The 23290-nt window shown below is 41.1% G+C and overlaps 2 protein-coding genes across 6 annotated transcripts in view; one reads left to right on the top strand and one right to left on the bottom strand.

Annotated features, from left to right (window-relative positions):
- Positions 1 to 8743, top strand: part of TYMS (thymidylate synthetase) — a 9055-nt gene extending 312 nt beyond the window's left edge. The window contains exons 2-8 of the mRNA XM_006027935.3: positions 9 to 168; positions 1921 to 1994; positions 4221 to 4395; positions 5758 to 5859; positions 6837 to 7012; positions 7387 to 7458; positions 8078 to 8743. Of these exons, the coding sequence (XP_006027997.1) occupies positions 9 to 168; positions 1921 to 1994; positions 4221 to 4395; positions 5758 to 5859; positions 6837 to 7012; positions 7387 to 7458; positions 8078 to 8215 (897 nt within the window). The 3' untranslated portion in view covers positions 8216 to 8743. The remainder of the gene's footprint in view (positions 1 to 8; positions 169 to 1920; positions 1995 to 4220; positions 4396 to 5757; positions 5860 to 6836; positions 7013 to 7386; positions 7459 to 8077) is intronic.
- A 37-nt stretch (positions 8744 to 8780) lies between these two features.
- The window catches only part of ENOSF1 (enolase superfamily member 1), a 26876-nt gene continuing 12366 nt past the window's right edge, over positions 8781 to 23290 (bottom strand). For 3 of the 5 annotated variants that reach the window (XM_006027925.3, XM_025209265.1, XM_025209266.1), the window contains 8 exons: positions 21968 to 22002; positions 21359 to 21446; positions 20123 to 20257; positions 16867 to 16908; positions 13993 to 14122; positions 13559 to 13658; positions 10689 to 10770; positions 9640 to 10083 (listed from right to left, as the gene is read on the bottom strand). In XM_006027925.3, coding sequence (XP_006027987.1) covers positions 9973 to 10083; positions 10689 to 10770; positions 13559 to 13658; positions 13993 to 14122; positions 16867 to 16908; positions 20123 to 20257; positions 21359 to 21446; positions 21968 to 22002 — 723 coding nt within the window. In that variant the 3' untranslated portion in view covers positions 9640 to 9972. Of the gene's footprint in view, positions 9595 to 9639; positions 10084 to 10688; positions 10771 to 13558; positions 13659 to 13992; positions 14123 to 16866; positions 16909 to 20122; positions 20258 to 21358; positions 21447 to 21967; positions 22003 to 23290 lie in introns of those variants that run through there. The other 2 variants (XR_003095075.1, XR_003095074.1) reach the window with 2 other exon arrangements.

The raw sequence follows: 23290 nt of genomic DNA, 5'->3' as shown, positions 1-23290 counted from the left end.
ACTCGCAGCCGCTGAGCGCGGAGCCCGCCGCGCCGCCGCCCGCGGCCGGGGAACTGCAGTACCTGGAGCAGGTGCGGCACATCCTGCAGCGCGGCCACCGCAAGGACGATCGCACCGGCACCGGCACCGTGTCCGTGTTCGGCGTGCAGGCCCGATACAGCCTCCGAGGTGACCGCCTTCCCCCTGCCCTGCCCGCGAGGCCCCTCCGGGCGGGTCCGCCCGGCTACCACCTGGAGCGCCGCTGCTGTCGGGCGGAGGCGGACTGCTGTGGGGGTAGGACGGGAAGGGATCCATCTCTCTGCATGGAGAGCCCTCGGGCCCAAAGCATGCTAGGCTGCCTGGGGGAAATGCCTCCTGGCCCCATATCAGGCAGTTGATTTAAGCTGAGCAAAACCCAGGATGAGCGGAGAGGTGTTCGCCCTGTTACTCTGCACTCAGTCAGGCGGCAGGGTGGATGCGCACCTTTATAGACTAAGACATGCGTATATGGCGAGAGAGAGCACGAGCTTTGGTGAACCCAAGTTCACCAGCCACCTTCTCAGTACCACGGAGAACCCCGGTCCCCAAGCAGGGTACCAGGAGAGCCTTTGAATATAGCGCTTTTTACCTGCAGAAACACCTACAAGTGATTCACCTGATAGACCCAGAAACCACATCCCCACGAGTGTGCACATGCAGGGGCACACGCTTCCTGCAGGACAAACAGCAGCGGCACATATTTGTGCAACAGGTATTTGTCCCTGGGCATGCACGTGCGCTCTGGCATGTGACAAAGGGACCCAGGTGGGGTAGAGGAGGCTGGGGCTGGCCCCAACAGCCTTACCTGGGGGCCTCCTGGGGCAGCAGCAGCACCAAGCCGGCCACCACTTTTTTTTAGCAGTGTTGTTTGTTTTTTTTTACACTGGGATCTGGTGTCAAAAAATCCCCACTTTGCTGCTAATTAGCAATGTGGTGCACATGTGCCACATGCTGTTTGTGGCACCTCAAATGGCTTTGAGGCACTGCAAACGCTCATGGGGATGTGCCCAAGGATTTCAGATAGGACTCCATAGTGTCGAAACATTCAGACTTGCTCTTTCTGCATCCTTTGTAATGGCAGAATTGCTCTATTATTTTTCTGTAGTCAAAGAACAAGCAAAATTTAATTAAGAGATGCCATTTTCAGAGGGGCACCCTAACTCTAACGGGTGCTCTGAGTCGGCACTGCCCCTCCTCTTCTTTCTGCCTTTTTGTATTCAAATTTCTCCTTCTACAAGGCTTTGCACGCATCCTTTCACAGCTATCTGATGAAGTGAGCTTTGGCCCACAAAAGCTCATGCTGTGTATAATATCTACTTTGGTTAGTCTATAGGGTGCAAATCTACCCTGCCTTCTAAAAAGGTTGAGAAGTGCTGACTTAGAAGCACCAATGCACCAAAGGCAGTCTTATCTCCATAGCTATGACAAGTATCCAGCACTTAAAGGGGGAAAAAAAACCCTTAGGAACCAAATAATATATTTAAGGAAGGGGGTGGGGGAAGGCCAACAGAAGCCCTGAAGCATTGGATTAATATACGCCTTGTATACATGAGGTCAACCCATGTAAACACAAAGTTTCCTCTTAATCTGCTCTTAGTGAAACGAAGTATTCAATGATACACATCACATCCTCCTCATACTACTCCAGGAACACCTGTGGTACTGTTCCTTCCATAAACTTGACTAGAGTTGTATTTATCAACTGCATATACCTATCCTTTGCCATGCTTAACTCTGCCCCCACTGTTGAATCTTAGAAACTTCATATTTGTAATACCTTTATTTGGTTGTAATTCTCTGGACTTACCAATTTAGGGTCATAACAGAAATGTGAAGAGCAATGTGTAATACTTGATTAGTATAAAGTAACATTTCTGCATTGACACTTAATTTTTTTTAAAGATCAGTTTCCTTTGCTGACAACAAAACGAGTATTCTGGAAAGGAGTGCTGGAAGAGCTGCTTTGGTTTATCAAGGTATGATGGGTATCTAACTAAGGTGTCCTGAAAACTGTTCAGTTAAAAAATATATCATAGTAGGAAGTATTTTAAACTCTATGCTTTCATAAAAGGAACAAGCACACTGGAACATCCTACTAGTTTCCAGGCAGACAAGGTTCTTTGGGTGAATCTATCTTTTATTAGATCAACTTAAATAGTTGGGGGGGGGGGAAATTTTTTTTAGCAAGCTTTCATGTTTAAAAACCATTTCTTCAGGCCTCTGCAGTTGTGCTCTTCCTGGATGGTGTCATGACCCAAAACGCATGATTGTGTGTGCGCTTCGGCATCAGAATTATCCACGTTAAGTTGCAGAGCATTGCACGGGAGTTTCCTGTAGCAAGAGGAAACCCCGGTGCAGGGACCAGTTTCCCGCCTTTTCTGCAGCTTCTTTTGCAGAGTGCATTGCTCGAGTTGCAAGAGGAATGCACGGTGCAAAAGAGTTCCCGCCACCGGTATGCAAATTTGTTCCCCGTGATTGGCTAGTGCTAAATTATTCACACGTGGCGGCTAGCGATTGGCCTGTTAGCCGTATAAAAGGCTTGAGCAGTTTCCGCCCAAGCCGAAGAGGACTCCACATCCATCTCGTGGGGACTCTGGGTACACAGCAGGGTAATAGGAACCCTGTGTGAGATCCAGAGGAGCGTGGCGGCCTGATCCACCGCCCACCTCTTCCCGTCTTCGAGCGCGACTAATATAAGACATATTTATGATTTCTACATTGGTGGCCTGTTCACCCAGAGCATCCGGAGCTCTGCACCGTGGAGCCTAGCAACCTCCACGAGACCATCTGTGTTGTGTCTGTCTGTAATTGCAACTTAATCAAGCTTTTCAGCCTACACCATTGCCATCTCGGTGTAAGTAAACAATCTTTTAAACTACCGATACGTGTCCGTGCCTAATTCCAGAGCGAAGGCCTTCCCTCTCCGCCCCCGCATGCCCAGGCTGCTGGCCACAGCCCGTGTGCAGCGCGAAAAAGGGCTCGGGGCGCTCCCAGCCCGCACAGATGGAATGAACACTAAAGAAGCCAGAGGCTGGGCTGGTATAATTTGTAGAGGCTTCCTTGGCTTGACGAGGGGTTTTTAAACCCAAAAGCTTGCTAAATTTTTTTTTTTCCAATTATTTAAGTTGGTCTAATAAAAGATATCAGATTCACCCAAAGAACCTTGTCAGCCTATGTCCTTAGACCTGCTACAACCTACACCTCTGTACTAGTTTCCCGTTTATTTGCAGATATCCTACCTTCAATACATTAGTTTCGTGCAAAATATTAAGATGCTAACACAATGCTAGAATCTGGTGACAATTTCCTTTAATTCTCTTTGCTCTCCAGTGAAATATCCTGAAGATTTAAGAGCTTTGTATATACCAGAAAACCTATAGGTTTTTTAGCTATAACACTAAAGTGAGGAAAACGCCACTAGAGTGAATGAAGTTAGGTTAGCATAAAAGTGTTTTTATGCTGGCATAATCTCTAACACTTTGGAAAGTGAATGATGGCATGTCACTATGCTGGACCTTTTTACTGGTAAAACTGTTTATAGTAGGGTTTTCACTAGTGTAACAGTTGGTAACAAAGCACAAATCTAGCACATGTACTAACAAAAATAAAGCATAGGCAAGGCCTGAGTGTGTTGCCATTTAGATGTTTCTTGATGCATTAAGAATATCCTTTGTTTAAGTGTTGAAATGCCTATGTGAAATGTCAGATAGTAGCTTCTCATTAACTCAAAACCTTTTTGTTTTTATGTTTGCATCTTCAACATCAAAGGCTAGTAGTGTTTTAGATGTGAATCTACAGTGTTTTAAGTCTGATTTGGACTGTTGCAGAGTGAAGTTAATGTTCTGTTCACTTCAATTTTATATCCTTGCCTTAAGGGTTTATACAGAGATGGAGTACTACATGGGAGAGTTTCATGTGCTCTGTTAATAAACAGGCTAGAAACTGCAAGAAAATAAAAGTAGTAAGGAGAAGGAAGAAATGGCAGTCTTCTGTTTCTTCAACATAATATAGTGTGTCAACTACAAACGAGCATATAATAATCTGTCTGTGATTCAATACATTTAATCAGAAGACTACTTGTCCTTTCCACAATAAGGAAAAAAGCAAATTTAGAATAGCATAATTTAGTACCAACATTTAAATTCAAGTATTTACCCTGGGTTTAGAGTTTCTATTTTTGCTGTATTTCTTTTACCATGTAGGGCTCTACAAATGCTAAAGAGCTCTCCGAAAAGGGAGTCAAGATTTGGGATGCCAATGGATCACGCGAGTTCTTGGATAAACAAGGTTTCACCCACAGAATGGAAGGGGATTTAGGACCTGTTTATGGTTTCCAATGGAGACATTTTGGAGCGGAATATAAAGATATGAATACAGGTGAATGCATAACACTGTTAAGTTGAAAACGGAAAATTTCATCTTTAGTGTTTAATCAGATTAAGATAGGATTAGTATGATCCCTTACTTCCAGGACATTAGGCTAGAATTGTAATGAGTGCACTTCTAATGTGAACTCCTGATGGATGCAGTCTTGGCAGAACTGCAGGCAGTGTAGTTCATTTGTAGAACAGCTAAATTATTGATGGTATGCTATGCCACTTTAATTTAGAGCTGTTATCACTGCCAGATTAAAGCCTATTTTGGTTTCGAAATAGTCCTTTGCTATATCTACAGCAAAAGTGGCAACTGAGATGAGAAACCTTGGGCTTGAAAAATGGTTAATACAGTTGCATTTAAAGGCTGAAGACGATATGTAAAGCTCAAGTTAGCTTGTTCTTTATCCTAGGTGGAGATAATGGAATGGTAAATTTATTAATAAACTCTATTAATAAATATTTTTTATTTTTTGGAAAGTAAGGCTCGTGAAGATTATGGACCTTAACCTAGTCAGTTTGTTGCCAATAATGCTGATAGGTCCTGACGCCATACCAATAATGATGTCTTAGATGCCAACATTGTTAATTATTTTACTGCTCAAAAGAGCTGGGGGTGCATTGTGCACATCAGGGGTGTCAAAGATATGGCCCGTGGGCCATTTCCAGCCTGCAGATCTTCATCATCCAGAGCTGCCCCCAGGTGCCACGTGATATGTACCGTGGGTCCTGCACTCCTTGGAGCAGGCACTCTGTGAGAGACAATCCTGGACCCAGTTGAGCAGGAGAGGGGGTTCCACATGTGTGGATCACAGAATGAATGCCACATGCAGCATAGTCTGCATGTCAAACAAGGCAGGCACCCCTAGCCCTCTGGGATTTGTACTGCATGTGGCACCTTCCCCAGCTGCTCTGGGACATGCGGTGCCCACTTCAGCTGCTCCGGGACCTATACTGCATGTAGTGCTGCATGCAGCATGGGTCCCAGACCAGCTGGAGCAGGTGCTGCATGTGGCATGTATCCCAGAGCTGCTGGAACATCCAGTATATGTGAGTGAGGAAGATCAGTGGGCTTGATCTGGCATGTGGACTAGCCCAGTATCATGCATTTGGCCCAGGGGCCAGATAACTTTTACACCCCTGGTGTAAATTGTTAAAGTCACTAGTATTTTCCAAAGAAGTGGCACACAAGGCTAGTTTGGAGATGGAACTCAGTGTACAAGATATAAGGCTTTTTCATTCCAAGGTGGCATGCAGGAAGGAATACTGAGCGTCACTTGTCTGAAGAGTTAGGTTTGGCTTCCAAATAAGTGGAATATAAAACAATTTAAGTTTGACTCAAGTCTCATTTGGTAACTCTTTCCAGATTATTCAGGCCAAGGAGTTGACCAGCTGCAGAAGGTAATTGATACAATCAAAAACAATCCAGATGACAGAAGAATCATTGTGTGTGCTTGGAATCCTAAAGGTACAGAACAGTATGCATGTGCAAAGTGCATACAGCTGCACAACACACTGACTGCATGAGCTATGCCACTGTTATGCTCACTGAGACTTAAAAGCTAATGTAGTATGCAAACTGTCGGTTTTCTGGTAAGATATATATTTTTGATGGCCTTGTAAAGGAAACCTGGCAGTTCACACAGGTGATATATGATGCAACGCTTCATAAAAGGTTGGAGACGATTAGGAGTCTGATTCTCTTGCTTCTGATGGTCCAGGCCTTAGAACGTCAAGTATGAAATTGGCTCTTTTCTAGGGCAAGTGAGAAGAAATGTATGCCATCACCCTTGAAAAAATTACTATGCAAAGATATTTTGCAGAAAACTCCATTTTAACTTTGTTTTATTCTTAATTTTCTTTAAACAATGTTTTCTTTCTTTATATATAAGCAGTTGTTATTTGTTTTACCGTTTGATAAACCTAGGATTATACTAAAGACTTGGGAAGGAACAGAAGAACAAAGTTTTTTGTTTTTTTTTTCAAGTTTACCAATGTTCTTTTGTTGTTAGTAGCTCTCCTGGAGGCAGTAGCACACTTGACAACAAAACCAGAAATAGAGATATTTCTCAGTTAGAAGAGATGAAGATGGAACAAATAGCAGCCAGTTACTAAGTGATTGCTTTAGGACACACACTTGCTTATGCATGCAGTAAGATGAGTATGACCATGAGCAGCATTAGGACCTAAAACTTATTTAAGATGAATTTCTGGTTTTGACTTTGTTATCAATAACTGTATGGCCAAAGAATTTTACATAGGTAACACTGGGAACTAGTAACAGCCAGTTTTGAAAGTCCTAATTGGGGAAAACATTAGAATTACAATATTGCCATTAGATATATTTATCCAGTTTGCCCTCTCTATATTAATGCATGATTTTCTGCTTTTGTGATTTTATTTTAATGTTTTTGTACTATATTTTCTTTCCTGTTCCTATTTTAGATATTTCCTTGATGGCTTTACCCCCCTGCCATGCTCTCTGCCAATTCTATGTTGTAAATGGTGAGCTTTCTTGCCAGCTGTATCAGAGATCTGGAGATATGGGACTAGGAGTGCCTTTCAACATTGCCAGTTATTCACTGCTCACGTACATGATTGCTCATGTGACAGGCCTAAAGGTAAGGTAGTTGCCTCCCAACGTAGACTTTAATACCCAGCCTTTTGATTGGATATAGATGAAAAAGAGCTGTCACTGCTCGCGCTCGCTCTCTCGCTACTTGAGTTTGCAGAGCAATATGAAATGTTTCTTTGCTATCTGGTGCAGCATTGTGGTAGTTAAGAATGATTTAAAATGTAATTAATGATTGGCTACTCTAGGGGGAAAATGGTTTTTAAATGGCATGAAAATGATGAAGACAACTTGATGCAGGGATTACACTTCAGGAATAGATGCGTCAGAACATCTAATGCAGGCACTGGAAAGTTGGGTATTTTTGAAACAAGTCTCATGTATTTGTTTGAGGACCAATATTCTCTTCCCCTTTCTCTTCAGGTTGGTGAGTTCATACACACGCTAGGAGATGCTCACATATACTTAAATCATATTGAACCTTTGAAAGTTCAAGTAAGTATATGTTTATGATATATATGTAACAGAGGTAGCTATCCAACAGAGTATTGTCAAATTTGGTACTGTTTGTTGTCAACACCTTTATATTTGTCAATCCTTTAATGTATTTTCACCATTTTACTACATGATTGAGTGCTATGCTATCCTTCCAACTTGAACTAGGTTACAAATAAAATACAGTAGAATCTTAATTTGAATTCCAGACTAAATCTGAACTTTGACTTTTTGACTTCACTCTTACAAAACCTTCTACTGCCATTCTATTTAAATTCTTAGCTTCTACTAAACGTTATTCAGTTAGCTTCTACTAAGCTAGCTGAATAGTGGCACCTTTAGTGAACTCTGTTTTTGTGTATGTGATCATGTTCGGATTGCAAACCGATGACTCTATTGTACACTTATCCATAGTAGGCACTTCTTCATTAAAGCCTTGTTCTTCCATCAAAAAAACCTTTAAATGCAAATGTGAAAGAACTGACAACATTGCAGGCAAGTTTTTATTAACATGTACAACCTCCCTCTAATTATCTAGGAAGTCTACCTACCATTGGCTTTTTGGTTTTATGTTGTTGTACAGGACTGGTTGCACAATAGATTTATTTTTAAATTTCAGCTCGAGAGAGAACCGCGACCTTTCCCAAAACTCAGAATTCTTCGTAAAGTTGAAAACATCAATGACTTCAAAGTAGAAGATTTTAAGATCGAAGACTATAATCCCCACCCAGCTATTAAAATGGAGATGGCTGTTTAATGCATGTAACTGTTTGGAACACTTGCATTTAACAGTGTGGATTTTAATTGGGGGGAGGGGGAAAAAAGAGAGAGAGAGAGAGTGTGTGTGTGTGTGTGTGTATGTGCATGCATGCATGCATGCATGGGGCTGGGGGGAGGGGGGAAACCAGAAACAAACACCATGAATTATTCCCTCACTCATGAGATTTTTTGGATTGAAGTGAAACTTAAGTGTTGAGAGTGCTAACTTTTTCCACTATTTACTAGTCATGTATAAGTGTGGAAATATTCAAGTTACATTTTGTTGGTTCTAGGCTGCATACTATTTCTACTGTATATAAATCGTTTAGGAAGTGCATTGATTCTGCTGTGGCTTAATTTAGCATTTTAACTAATATTTACTTTACAGCTGTTCTTAGCACTGTAGTCTCCAATGAGACCACAGAGATGTTAGTTGTTCTTAGTATGTATCTACATTGAATGTTTATACATTAATATGTTAAAAATAAAAACTTATTTCTAAAGAAAAGTATGGTTTTACCTTTTGAAAAAAGTACTTCATAGAGAAAGCAGAGACATGAGTTTTTAATAAATCTGGTTTTATAAATATATTATTTGTTAGAGTGATACATCTTGAAGGTTTGTTACTGAATGTGTAGATGTGCCCACTTATTAATGCGCTGTAATTACGGTGCATTAATGATAGTACCTGTAATTACAGGTACTAGCTTAATGCATCATAATCAGCGCTACTGAGCAGCAGCATCAGTGCTTGCTCTTTCCATTACAGTAATGCACAAGAGAATAATTCTACTCTGCATTACCATGGTTTTTGCTGGCCATGCTAATGCACAGTAAAACTAGTCCATGTCTTTAGCATCTTGTGTAGACTTGCTCAGTTTGTACTAAATGCTGGTACTAAATAGAAGTACCTTTTTGTACACAGCTATACTTTTAAGTTTTTTTTTAAATGCTGTCCTTTATAGCATCTTGGTTTGCTTTCTAAATTCTTGGTCTGGCCAGGTGAGCTAGTAGACAGCAAGGCAGGTTGTAGTTCTGTCTAAATTTGAGGAGTTTACAAAGTGCCAGACTTGGTCAATGTCTCATGTTTTCCCACAACTAACTTTAACAGATGAGATTACTACCTTTCACAGAGCTGCTCGTCAGACCAACTTGTTTTTATGTACACAACTAATGAACAAATAAAGCTTTTCACATATTTACTAACATTTGCAGGACAAGTACTTGTGTGTCCTATGCACACTTATGCAAATCAGTAGGACATCTCTCATCAATGTGTAGGGGTTGAATTCTCTCAAGCTCCTTGTACTGCTTGCTTCCCCTCTTATCCTGTCCAGCTGAAACTTTTGTTGCAACGTTATAGTGAATAGATCTGTACTTAATTGCAAACAAAATTATTATGTATTATTATAATCGGGACCATGCAGATGAAAGTTAAGTTTTATTTTAATACTCTAAACTTAAACAAATTTAAGCAGCAAATAAGAGTAATTGAAAATGGGGATTTGTTTTAGAAATTCACTCTCTAATGCATCCTATGGTTACACGAATATAATAGCCTAAGTGTTAAAATTCCATCCATCATCATAAACTAATTAAAACTCTAGATAACATATAATTTAGTAGTCAAGGTTACTTTTTTGAAGGCTTCCCCCACAGTTGTACAGAACTGTTCATCTTCATTTGGAGTCTTGCTGCATTAGCAGCATACATTGTGGAATTTCATTTTAAGCCTGAAAACTTTCATGGTTAAACTTAATGCAGATATATCTTATGGCCAGACAAGAGCTTCTGCCAAACTTCTCCCTGCGGAAACTGGTATTTCCTTGTAGAATCTTCTTTCATTTCAGTAGAATATCCAGCATCCTTCATAAAGAAAAGTTTTTTGCATTAATGATGACATGTTGCAAGGAACAAACTAGTCCCATGGTTTTGTTTTTAAGAAAGTTCACTTGTTGCGCAACTTGTTTTATACAATATCAGCTGTAAGCATTGTTGAAATTCTAATTCCTAAGCAAATATTACATCGAAATCTGAAAAGTCCAGATTTGTTTTCTTTTTTTCCCCTAAGAGGCCTGTAATTAAACAATGGCCTTCAATTTTGGAATATGAATATATAATTTTTCATTTGAGTACCATGCTGGACATTACTTGAAAACATCCTTTCAATTTACTATCCTTCCTTCTTATGTTAACAACAGCAGTGTTGAATAAAACATGCAAGATTAAGACCAGAAATTTGCTTTGGATTGAGGTTCTAAGCATGGTCATATTCTAGATTCAAGAGTGTCTTGGATTTTTTTTCTGTTATTTTGCTGTTCAGAATCACCAAGTTTATGCTATGGCTTACTGTACTAGCACACTACAGGCCCTTTGGTAAAGTGATCTTTCAAAAGTCTTCCACTACTTGTATCAAAGATGCTTTCTTTACTGTGCCACTGAAATACAGCTGACACACACTGATAGCATACCTGTGGTGGCATGTAGCAAGCCTTCCTGATTATTACAGGATATTTGAAATGTTCATGCAGGTGATCAACATATTCACACATCCTGGAAGAAAAAGTGGGGGTTAGGAACATAGGATTGGAAGAAACCTACCGAGTCATCAAATCCTAACCTCTGCTATTGCAGGCAACCATATAATCCTTTCCATGAATTAAACAAGCTCCTTTAAAACAAGTGTATGGTTTTCATTTTGTCCCCACTCCTACTGGAAGGCTGTTGCAGATCTTAACTGCTCTCGTGACTTAAAAGCCTATTTTCTAGCCGCTATTATTCTTTAAAACTTAAACAGTTCTGTTTCTTCCCTGGTCATTACTCTTCTAACGTATTTGTAGAAATCAGCCATCTCATGCAGCTTACATTCTGCTAGGCCAAATAAGCTAGGCTCTTAAATAAGCTTTATGCTAGCATGCTATTGAGGTACTAATACCTCTGCTGAAAGATCTCATCATAGGATCACATTTACTTTTTTTCACAGATGCATCATATTGGCTCATAAACTGGTAATCAACTAGTGCAGCCAGGTCTTTCTCTGATGTTTCCATCTATGGAGCTCCCAGCTTATAGCAGAAGGTCTTGTTACTAATTCCTTAATGCAAAGTCATGTACTCTATATTATTACATTTAATCCCATCTTTATTCATCCAGCCTTGCAATCATCCATTACTTCCTGTTTCATGCTCTGAATCTCCCACCTATGTATCATCAGTAAATAGAATTTGACCTCCTACTTTTTTGTTGTTTCTAAATATATATAATAAACATCTTTATGGCCTTGTCTCTGACATGAAAAAAAGGATAAAAAATAATTTAACCAGAACTACCAGCAGTTTAGGAAGAATCTTTCTTCACATACAAAAACTACTGCTAGCTAGTGCCTTATGTAGGTTGGAAAATGCATTTTAGCCTAGCACATGTATTAGGAGAAAGCACATCCAGCTCAGCCCATCACTAGTGAGAATTACTGATCTCAATTAAATTAATCAGAACAAGAATATTTGGCAGAAGAAAAGCCCTTTGGCCAGGATATGAGATTTAGGAGGGCCAGAATTAATTTTCTTGTTTAATACATAAAAGTTGGTAAGCTTATATTACTGGTGGTGCTTAGTGATTTTTGCAAAAGCTTGCGATTTCATAATTAACCAGCATGAATACAGAATCTGTGCATGTACACTGGGCATTTAAAGGAGTGTAAACAAGAAATCATTATGTGTGGCAACAGAGGTCATTAGTGGAGCAACTGAAGGGTTGTCAGTGGGGCTGCTGCTTAACACTATGAATTAACTAAAACAAAGCTGTAATCTCTAGAGCAGCTAAATGTACTACTTTATCAGGAACTGAAATATTATTTTGTACCGTAAGCAAAGCTTAAGGAAATTTAATTATATTGCTCCAAAGACCAGAAAGATTAAACACACATTGGAATGGTTTACATGGTTAATTATAATGTGAGCACAGGTGAAGCTCCAGATATTTTAATTTAATAATTACAAAACAAGTACAAGCAAAACACTGGAACAAATAGACAACTGGAAGGATTCAGGGAATTCCTGTTTGCAGAGTTCACTGCAGACAAAGAATGTCAGCAAGATCCTATACTAGGGATTTTCAACCAGGGTGCCACGAGATCCTTTTAAAGGTATTGTGGGGTGCCATGTAATATTAGCTGTGCAAACATGTATGCATGATTCGCAAGATGAACTCAGAGATTTCAAATAGGAATCCCAATAGGAATAGTATTAAAAACATTCTGACCTGTTGTGGTCTTTCTGAGTTTGTTGCAATAGAAGAATAATGCTATTCTTTTTTAGTAGTCAAGAAATAAGCAAAAGCTTAAGAGCCGGCATTTTCAAAGAGGTGCCTTGAGTCTAAAAAGTCTGAGAACCACTGTCCTATACTATATTTTAAAAAGACAAGAGAAGTTGTTTGATCCTTTTGGGAAGCTCTGCCTGGAACACTGTATACCACTTGGAGAAGATTGCTAATTCCATTTTATTAACCCATGTGGAAAATGCCTAATGAAGCTGTCCCAGCAGCTTCCTTTCGCTTTCCCAGACAGCTGTACGAAGAGCTCCAGAGTTGCCATTAAAGGGTCAATCCCCTAAAGTTTTCTCCAGTGCTGTATGTCACTGGCATCTTTGAGCCTTCGTCACTTTTGTCTGTTTTGGGCTCCATTCTCACTATGGTTTTACTCAAACCCTTTTATATATTTTTTTCTTTTCAGTTGTTTTCTCTTCTTTGTGCCCTCCAAACATATTCCCTCACATCTCCTCCCTCAACGCTAAGAAGCAAATCAATCAGTTTGGACCTAGCAAGATCCATGTCTCAGCACTAAATACTTTGCCTGTATACTGCATTCCCCTTCTTTGGACTACATTTTCCCTTTTTAGATTAGCTTCCATGTCTCTCATATATTTTATACTGCACTTAACATATCTGGGTTCTACTGCAATGCAAATAGGAAGCAGCAGTAATAATCAGTAGAGGTATTCACATGGGTAAGAGAAGCAGGATTTTCTTCTTTTGGTAACATCCTATCTTTTACCACAGTCTATGTCCATATTTTGACTTTGGTCACACATATACAGGGCTGCCATTGTAGCCACAAGAAGCTGGATAAAGGGAGAATACAGCTCTAAGATTATCAATCAGCTTCGGTCAAAAACACTACTAGGTCTTCATTTTTGGCAGTTGCACAGTGAAGTTCAACACATCCCTTTAACCCTGATTTAAAAATTCATAATGGCTACTGAAAGGCAAGTATATGTCAAAAGCCTCTTTGAAAGGTAAAATACCTCCACTGTTGAATGTTTTAGCAGTAGCCTGTATTACTAACCTGTTTTCAAGACTTCCAGATATTGCAATATAGTCAAATAGTATCAAGTGCTGTACTAACTCGCAGAGCCCAACGCCCCCAGCGTGAGGACACACAGGAACTGAAATCAAAGCAGAACAGTTCTTATGTATTACAGGTACGAACAAATGACCAGATTATTAAGAATCCTATTTTAATTCTTTGTTGGTATTTAACTTGTAGTGCCAAATCCCAACTATGCCCCCCGCTTCCCCAAGTCAACCGTAGGGAAACAGAACACCCTACATTAAGGAATCATTTTGATATAGTGCTAAAGCATGACAGAAAACAATAGATTACAGAAACATGCAAGCTGACACTCAGTGCATACAATGTAAGAGCTGAAGAAGCTGCATGGCAGACAGGCTTCAAAGACGACCATTTTGGTGTTACTGCAACATTCCCAAAAGCCTTACTTTGAAACTTTTTGGCCATCAGCAACACAGCCAAGTTTTCATTCACACTTCCCAGTCTGCAGCTGTCAATCTGGAGATAGCTCAGGGCTTTAGCCTGTAGGAGCTGTTTAAATATCACTTTATTGTGGCACTGCAGGAAGAAAAGAAATTGAGACCACGAGCCCATGGAATTGGCAGAATATTACAAGAACTGTTGGCAGCACGAATCTAAACAATTGTACCACAATCCTACTGTTTCCCCAAGTTCTTTTTGTCATGCTGCTTACACAGAAGATGGCCCAAAATAATTCCCAGCATTAAATAATCACTACATACTTGCAAGAAATTATACCCGTTTTGCAGCTTGGGGAGTTGAGGCATATAAAAATGTTGATTTGCCTAAGCTCACGCAGCAGTGTCAGTGGCAGAGCTTGATATGGAACCCAACAGCCCTAACTCCATGTTTCTTGTTCTATTGACTAACTAAAACTTCCACTCCTAACTGAACAATATTCCTTATCTGAATGATTGGATTGCTCCAGCCCTGGGATTGCAAGAGTGGACCACTGTAGAGCAGGCCAGAAAAAAAAAGTGATGGTCTTATAGTCATGACACGGCTAAAGCTTCACTTCTGGCTCTGCCACAGATATAGTGTACGGATCTTGGCCAAGTCAATCTCTTTATGCTTCATATTCCCATTTTTTAAAAATCGGGAAAATAATACTTCCTAATTCACAGAAGAATGAGGATAACTCCATTAATGCTTGTGTGTTGCTCAGAGATTCTTATGAGGAACTGGCCTTTATTTTATAAGACAGACTTGCCTTAATGAGCAATTCAAAGCCAACCTCCTCAATGGATTTTCATTGTACAAACAAAAACGAAATGTTTGCCATTAGATAGAATAACACAAATAGAGTGAAAGCAGAGCTCCACATGAAAAACTAGGTGCAGTATTTTTTCCTGTTGCTGGAATGCAGTATTTCTCCAGTTGCTGTCAAGATCTGAGAAAGTACTAATTCATGCGCTTGGCTTGGTAGATTTAGTATCAGGCCTTGGCAGGAAGAAAGGTGCAATAAAAAACTTAATAGTGTTTACATTGGTATGGTGACTTATCTCTTAACGGTACCAGCCGTTTTACTGAGATCTAGCAATTTAAAACAGATACAGAGACAAGTTCTGAAACAGTTTCAGGACTGATTACTAGGGCTATGCGAAACGGCACTGTTCCGTTTCGCCTTGAGTTTTGAGGTTTCGACAGAACAGCATTTCGTATCAAATTTAATTTCGATTCAAAACAGCTGTTCCATTTTGCTTTGTTGAAACAGTGAGGCTGTTTCGATTCTGTTTTGATGTTTTGCTAGATCGGCTGGGGCCGGGGAGTCAGCCCAGCTGGACTGACTTCCCATCCCCAGTGCTATGGTCGAAACGTTTCAACTAGCCTCATTTTGTTTTGAGGCTGTTTCGAAGACCTTTGTTTTGTTTTGATTTTGCTGTTTCGACCTCGAAATGAGTCGAAACAGTGTCAAAACGAAACGGCTAGTGAAATTTTGCACAGGCCTACTGATTACTTCCACCACTAGATTCTGTCAAATGGTGCTGATGTCTATGCCTTTTATCATTAGTGCCAACAAGAATTTATCTTAGGGAGATGTAATTTCACATCCACCCACCACGCCGTGTCACCACCTCTCAGGAGGGGGAGCTGGGGTGAGGGCAGCAGCCCATGCCTTGAATTGGAGTTAAAAAAAAAAAAAAAAAGGATAGAAAGCTCTTATAGTACAACCTCATTATAACAACCCCTGCTTCCTGATAGCAGGAACTGATTTTTGTCATTATTATGACATATTATTACTGACCAATTGTATTAAGAATGAATACTCTCTTTTAATGCACTATTCCCCAGTCCCATGATGTAGTGTATGCCTACCATAGAGTTTGGAACCTTCTAAATGCATCTGTTTGCTTTTTTTTTTTTTTTTTTTTAATATTGAGAATCAGAAAATTTAGGTGCATCTTAAATTCAAGGGCATCTTATATTTGAAGGGATACAGGCCATGATTTAGGTTTGTCTGAGGTCTGTGGGAGATGTTGGATTCTGCCTACCTTATATCCATAACTATCAAATCCTTCATCTGAGCCAACCAGTGCAAGCTGGCATGAGATGGGACCAAAGTCAGTGAGAGCTGAAGGTGCCCGTCAATTACTTAGGAACCTCGGGACTGGACCTTGATTCAGACACTTTATCAATCAAACATTAAAAAGTGAGCCTCAAACAACATGAACATCCTCTTCCTTTCACTTTTCAATTATTAAAATTTAGACACCAATGGCTATTTTTCAAGAGAATACCACAGATGAGAGAGGCAACATAAGAATCCTTAATGAGATGCTGAACTACAACTCACTAAGATGTCAAGGGGACCTAGTGTGGTATAAATGGACTTAGCAAAAGGGTTGTGGCCAGAAGTTCTAGTCCTGGCTTCTTCTCTGTCTGAAGCCAATGACCTCTCTTGATCTCTCAGTTCCCCTACTGCAATAGAAAATGAATTATATTCATAGGAACGCAATGAGGAATAATGTTTATTTCAACAGAGCAGTGAGAGTGCTTAACAATGCTGGCTGTTATATTTATTATAGATACCTCAAAATAAAATCTTTCCTGATTCTTCATACAGATGCATGTGGGAGAAAGGGAAATAGGATACATGGTTGGAAAGAAGATATTCCTGGTAGCATTAGCTGAACTTATGCTATGTGAAATATATCTAAGGATGTTTTCAATTGTGTTATTCAAACCCCTAATGAAAAATGAGAATGAACGTTGGCATAAATCCTCAAAGCTTATTGCCATAACTACATTCAATAGAAAGGCAAAATTAAAACTATACTTACTTGCTCTCCTGTTGCCACGCCAATTCCTAATGGTGCTAAGGCCTGCAAATAAAAATACATTTAGAACTTATTTCTGCTTTGTAATTCCCCAGCACAGTTACTTAACATCAGGAAAAGAGGTGGGATGGAATAAGAGTTAATGCAATGTAATGTTTGCCACTTACTCTATGCAAGTGATAGAATGTTTCTAAGTGCATTTTATGCCACTCTTTTGCTATACTAAAACCACAAAGTATTACAGATGAGGGCACGCGCTGTGATAAGGAAACACACTTATTGGATGTCTGTGGCTCTGCTGTTAACTATCATATGATGAGCATTTATCCTCTGTTAATATTACACTTAAATCTTCATGGAAACATCGGTTCACATTTCTTAGAACATGCCTGCTATACAAATTAAAGGTGGACAGAAACCACCTACAGAGTGTCGGGGCCGAGGGGCTGTGGCCAGCAGCCCAGGCACGTGGGCCAGGGAAAAGGTCGGCACAGCGAACTAGAATTAGGCACTGACGCGTAGAGGTTGATTAAAGATTGTTTTACTTACACCGAAGGTGGTCGTGGTGCAGGCAGGAAAACTTTGAGTTGCAGTTACAAAAAAAAAACAAACAAACCACACATGGAGTTTGCTAGGCTCCACCGAAGACACACGAGCGGAGTTTGCTAGGCTCCGCTAAACAAACACGAACAGAGCTCTGGATACCACTCACGGAGTTTGCTAGGCTCCGTGGACCGACCGAAACGAGAGTCCGAAAGGTGACTCTCCATGAGCACGCAGGGTAGGGTACATCGAGGGATCGTGCGGCGACGGGGAGAGGCTAGAGGTTGATCAGGCCCCTGTATCCTCCTCTAAGGCACACGCGGAGTTTGTTAGGCTCCACAGCGCGCTTAGAGTTCTTCACGAGATGGATGTGAAGTCCTCCTCCTCCAACTTGGGCGGAAACTGCTCAAGCCTCTTATACGGCTAGCAAGCCAATCGCTAGCCACCACGTGGGAATAATTTAGAAACAGCCAATAGTGGGAAACAAATTTACATATGGGTGGCGGGAACTCCTTTGCACCAGGGTTTTCTCTATGCAACTGAGAATTGCACCGTGCAAAGAAAGCTCCATGTGGCGGGAAATAATTCTGCAGTGCCGAAGCACACACAAAATCATACCCTTTGGGTCATGACACAGAGTTGTTACATTTTCAAGCACTAACTTTATAGCTGGTTACTTTGCACATGTGACTGGTTTAAATTTATAGTGTGATTAACCAGTTATTATCACCAGTGTGATAATTATAGATTTCATAGACATTAGGGCTGAAAAGGACCTAGTGAGATCATTGGGTCCAGCCCCCTGCCCAAGAGGCAGGAAGTCAGCTGGGGTTCAGATCACCCCAGCAAGATAAGCATCCAAGCGTTTCTTAAAGGCATCCAGAGTAGGTGCTTGTACCACTTCTGGGGGAAGTCTATTCCAGACTCTGGAAACTTAGAGAGTAAAGATGTTTTTCCTTATGTCCAGTCTAAAATGGTCTTCCAGCAGTTTGTGACTGTTAGACCTTGTCTTCCCTTGGTGAACAGACATTCTTCCAGTTCCTGATGCGCACCCCTTATATACTTAGAGGCTGCCACCAAGTCACCCCTGAGCCTTTACTTCTCCAGGCTGAAAAGTCCCATGCCTCAGCCTCTCCTTATAAGCCCTGTCCTCTTGACCTCTAATCATGTGCCTGGCTCTCCTCTGGACTCTCTCAAGCTTCTCCACATCTTTTCTAAATTGTAGAGCCCAGAATACAGTACTCCAGTTGTGGTCCCACCAAGGCCAAGGAAAGCAAGACCCAAGAAGTCACCCCCCCTGCTTGAGATGCATCGATAGATGCAAGCCAGAGTTTTATTTGCATTGCTGGCTGCAACATCACATTGGTGGCTCACGTTCATCTTGTGGTCAATCATGACCCCCAAGTCTCTTTCAGTTGTGCTAGTGAGCGCAGCACTGCCGAGCCTGTAAGTATAATGTGGGTTTTTTCTCCCGAGGTGAAGCACCTTGCATTTCTCCATGTTGAATGTCATCAGGTTTTGATCCGCCCACCTTGTGAGCCTGTCCAGGTTAACCTGAATTGTCGGCCTATCCTCTAGTGTGACCACATTTTCCCATAATTTGGTGTCATCTGCGAACTTAGCCAGTCCATTTCTGACACCCAAATCCAGATAATTTATGAATATATTAAAGAGTAGTTGTCTGAGTACTGAGCCGTGGAGGACGTCACTGGTCACCATGCACCACATTGACTCAGGTCCATCGACTATCACTCTCTGGATCTGACCAAAGAGACTTACTCTGTATGGGTGGCCAGTCTAAATTTACTGTGTGATTAGCCAGTTAATTGCAGAATATATGTAATGTGTATAAAGGACCCATGAGACAACACACAAGTTTAAGGTCAAATCTTAGCTACCTTGCTCATTCATGCAAGCAAAGGAATCTCATGTTCTTTTACAGACTCACTGCTAAAGCTGCACCTTTGTCACTGCAGTCATGAAAACCACCACTGTAAACTAGGACTGCCATGAGACATTCTGCCACTAAGCCAAATGGTGAAACACATAGGACAAAGAGATGTGGCTCAATCTGGAATTCAGGCCTATAGAAGCCAACGGGGCATGATCCCTATACTCTAAAAACCCCAGAATACAGTGCTCCACAGACAGTTAATGCAGACAGAAGGCTTCTATTTGATTATCTTCCCCCCTTCAAAACCTCTCCTGTGAAATTTGCTATCGGGTATTATGAGAGAATCATAGCATTACTTATTAGAAACATACTATTACAGTAGAGAGTTTATTATCCAGAAAGTCAATTAACCAGAAGGTTGTGTATTAATAAAACCATCAGCCTGCAGTTGGGTTTTGCCTGTCAGTGAGACAACTGTGCATTATTTATTAACTAGTGCTTTAAGATTTTAAAACATTCTGTAATACCATATATTTATTTATTTTGTTTGGTAACATTTGCTGTACAACATGGTAATTCTAGTTTTCAGCATTTCAAACTATGGTGTTTGATTTTTGGAAAAACTAGCTATCCAGATTGATGACACTAATTATTCCAGAAAACCAACATTCTAGTATAAGTTACATTTGATTGAATACATTTCAAATGTAGTTTATGCCTTTTGACATCTATTTCAACCTGAACATTGAACATTTCATGGAGCAGCATCAGCATTTTCTGGTACGTCGTCACTATGTTATTGTAAAATCTTCATTAAATTACCTTAGAAATAGCTGCGTGACCCAGAATATCATCAGGGGAAGTTGGCTCCTCAATCCATAATGGTTTAAATTCAGCTAATTTAGTCACCCACTCTATTGCTTCCTTCACTTCCCATCGTTGGTTAGCATCCAGCATCTGAGGACAATTATAAATCCAATTCACTATATCGCTCTATTGACTGTTTACATAGGCAACTTAAAATAATCATAATGTTGATATAAACTGATGAAAAGCAAGAAAAAAAATCACAGCTGAGACTCACTCTGTTCTTATGCATTGTGGGTATCAGATATGCTGCAGACTGCAGTGCAGTATAGAGATACCCAAGCTAGCTTTAAACATGACAGCTCAGGTACCAGATGCCAGTTGGGTGCCGAGATCTAGGAAGGCGAATTTATTCCATTTCTCAGGAGGATATAGTATGAGTAAAGCACCCTGAAAAGTTTTGACCAAACATTTTCTAACAGAAATATTTTTTCAATGTAAAATTTCATCTGACTATTTTTCCCCAGCAACTAATTTTTTGCCTTCCAATGAAAGTTTAGACTTCATGTTGAAACATTAAAAGACAATTGATGAAACAAACATTTGATTTGGATTCCTATCAGACATTGTAATTTAGATGTATCGAGTCTCTATTTTTCTGTCTGAACCAAGTTCCTGAATCAGAAATTTCCCTTAATGCACTGTGTCCAGGCACTACAATAGGCTAGTAGGACCAGAAGCTAGGTTGTGTCATGACACAACCAGGCTGGGCAAAAAGATTGATCTCTAAAGCATAACACGGTCACAAGGCACTTGATTTACAACAACTCTGCAGCCCTAGAAGCTTACTTCCAAACCAAAATTTACCATTTCCACCCAGAAGTATTTGAAAACTTGAATGTTGGGGAAAAAAATTCAACCTACCAGTTCTCCTCTGGAATCTTTTTACAAAACCAATCCTTCAGGGCCCAGTTCTATAGTTCTTACTCAGGGAAAATGCCTGTAAGCTTTAATAGAAGCTGTGGCACAGAATCAAATGATGTCCCTATATATGTACTATGTGCAATTTATTCTCTCTTTTGGTGTAAAAACATTATTCGTAGCCATCATTATTCAGGACTTGGAGAGGGTGAAGTATCTTCCAAGAACTCTCTGAAATCACATATATTAAATCAAACCCTATCTGAACAGACAGCCTTTTTATATTTGAAGTTATTTAAAAGCAGTAGAGTAATTAAAAATTATATTTACCAATATATTGTCAGGACCAATCATTTCTCTTATGAGTCTGCATCTATGAATGTCATCCTGCAGATCTGTACCAACCTTTACCTTGAACCTAGACACACAATGTTATGAAATGTAGGTTACTTCTCAGAGATTAATACAGCAGTGATAACTGATTTATTCTACAGTAAGCTGTAAACTGAAATTCACAACAGGAGGCAGGATTTTATGGAGAGCATTTTTTCAGTGCCTTTCCCTTTACCAGCAGATCTCATTCTGTTTTCACACACACACACACAATTTACCTTTTCTAGCTATCAGCCACACACACACACATCAATGGAAAATGATTTACCTGTGTTAGCTTTCAGCCAACAGCTTGCCAGTGAGGTAAGTTTCTCTGCTGTGCATTTACTCACTTACTGTACTGGCATGTGATATAATAGCAGAAGGAGGAAATATGCTTAAAAAATAGGTGGGAGGAAAGACATCTCTTCACAGAACGTTGAAATGGAAAACCCCCATGAGATCTCCTAGTCTCTCTCTGCCAAACTGAGACACCAGCCTATATTTCCTCTTGATTGTAATCATTAAGAAGAGAAGTGCAGCATTCAGGATAAGAATTTACTGTACCTTGTCCAGCCATCCTTCAATGCCTTGGTGCACAGCTGCAGAGAAAGTTACATCTATTACAATCTCTAAGTAAATTGCAAACTAATAATTCACAAGCTGTATTAACTAAATTGAACTTCTGAAACATTTCTTTACTGGAAATAAAATAAACTAGATAACAACTGAGATCCAACATACACCCAACTTCTAGAACAACACCTCTAAACTATACTGCATTACAGATCTTATTCATGTGCTGTACATGACACCTCCTGTGATGTACAAATATTGCTTCCACATACACAGAGAGCTGAACTGGATGACGAACCCAAATGGTATTAACCAAACTTCAAAGCCTTGAGCTCAGAAGAGCTTTCATATTTTGCTGGAAAATGAGTCTCAGACAGAAAAAATATTATACTGGACAAGACTAAGGACCAATGTTTGTTGACAGACTTTAGATCAGGGGTGGGCAAAATACAGCCCATGGGCCAGATCCAGCCTGCCAGGCCATTCTATCCAGCCTGTGGGGCCCCTAAACATTTAGAAAAATAATATTTATCTGCCCTGGCTGTCTGTCAAAGATGTCAAAGGCACCTGGGGCAGTAGGACCCAGGGGGAGCCAGCGGCAGGGCCCTGCAGCCGCCCCGGCGGGAGCCCCCTGCAGCCGCAGTAGGGCTGGCCTGCAGCTGGAAGCCTCTCCCTAGCAGAGGCTACTACCCTGGAACCCTGGGGCTGTTCCTGTTTCCCTCTGCCTGAGAAGGAAATTCAGATAAGAACAGGTGGAGGGGAGGCAAGGGAGGACTGTAGGCGATCACTCCAGTCCTTAGGACCGAGCCGGGCTGGCTCCTGTGGTCCCAGCGCTACATCTGGGAACCATGTTGTGCCAGACCAGTGAGTGGGGGGGGAACAGCGGGAGGCAGGAAAGTGGGGAAATGGCAGCAGCAGGAGGCGAGGGAGTGACAGTGAGCAGGCGCATGGGTGGGAGTGTGGGGCCCGCGCTGGTGTCCCAAGGCCAGGGCCCGGGGCAGGGCAGCAGCAGTGTGGGGCTCCATGTAGCCAGGCCAGGCTGTGCCAGCAGGGAGAGTGGGGAGTCAGCCTGGCTCCACAGAGCCTCTTCTGGCTCGCTCCCCATGCTCCTCCCACCCTGCTCTGGGCCCTGGCCCCGGGACACTGGCGTGGGCTTCACACTCCCACCCGTGTGCCTGCTGGCTGCCACTCCCTTGCCACCTGCTGCTGCCATTTCCCCGCTTTCCTGCCTGCCGCTGTTCCTCCCCACCCCTCTCCATTGCCGCTGCTTCGGCACCATGTGGTTCCCAGTTGTAGTGCTAGGCTGCAGGACTC

Source organism: Alligator sinensis, unplaced genomic scaffold (assembly GCF_000455745.1).
Source record: "Alligator sinensis unplaced genomic scaffold, ASM45574v1 scaffold677_1, whole genome shotgun sequence".
Lineage (NCBI taxonomy): Eukaryota > Metazoa > Chordata > Crocodylia > Alligatoridae > Alligator > Alligator sinensis.
The sequence above is the reverse complement of the archived record's forward strand: the minus strand, read 5'-3'. Positions and strand labels throughout refer to the sequence as shown.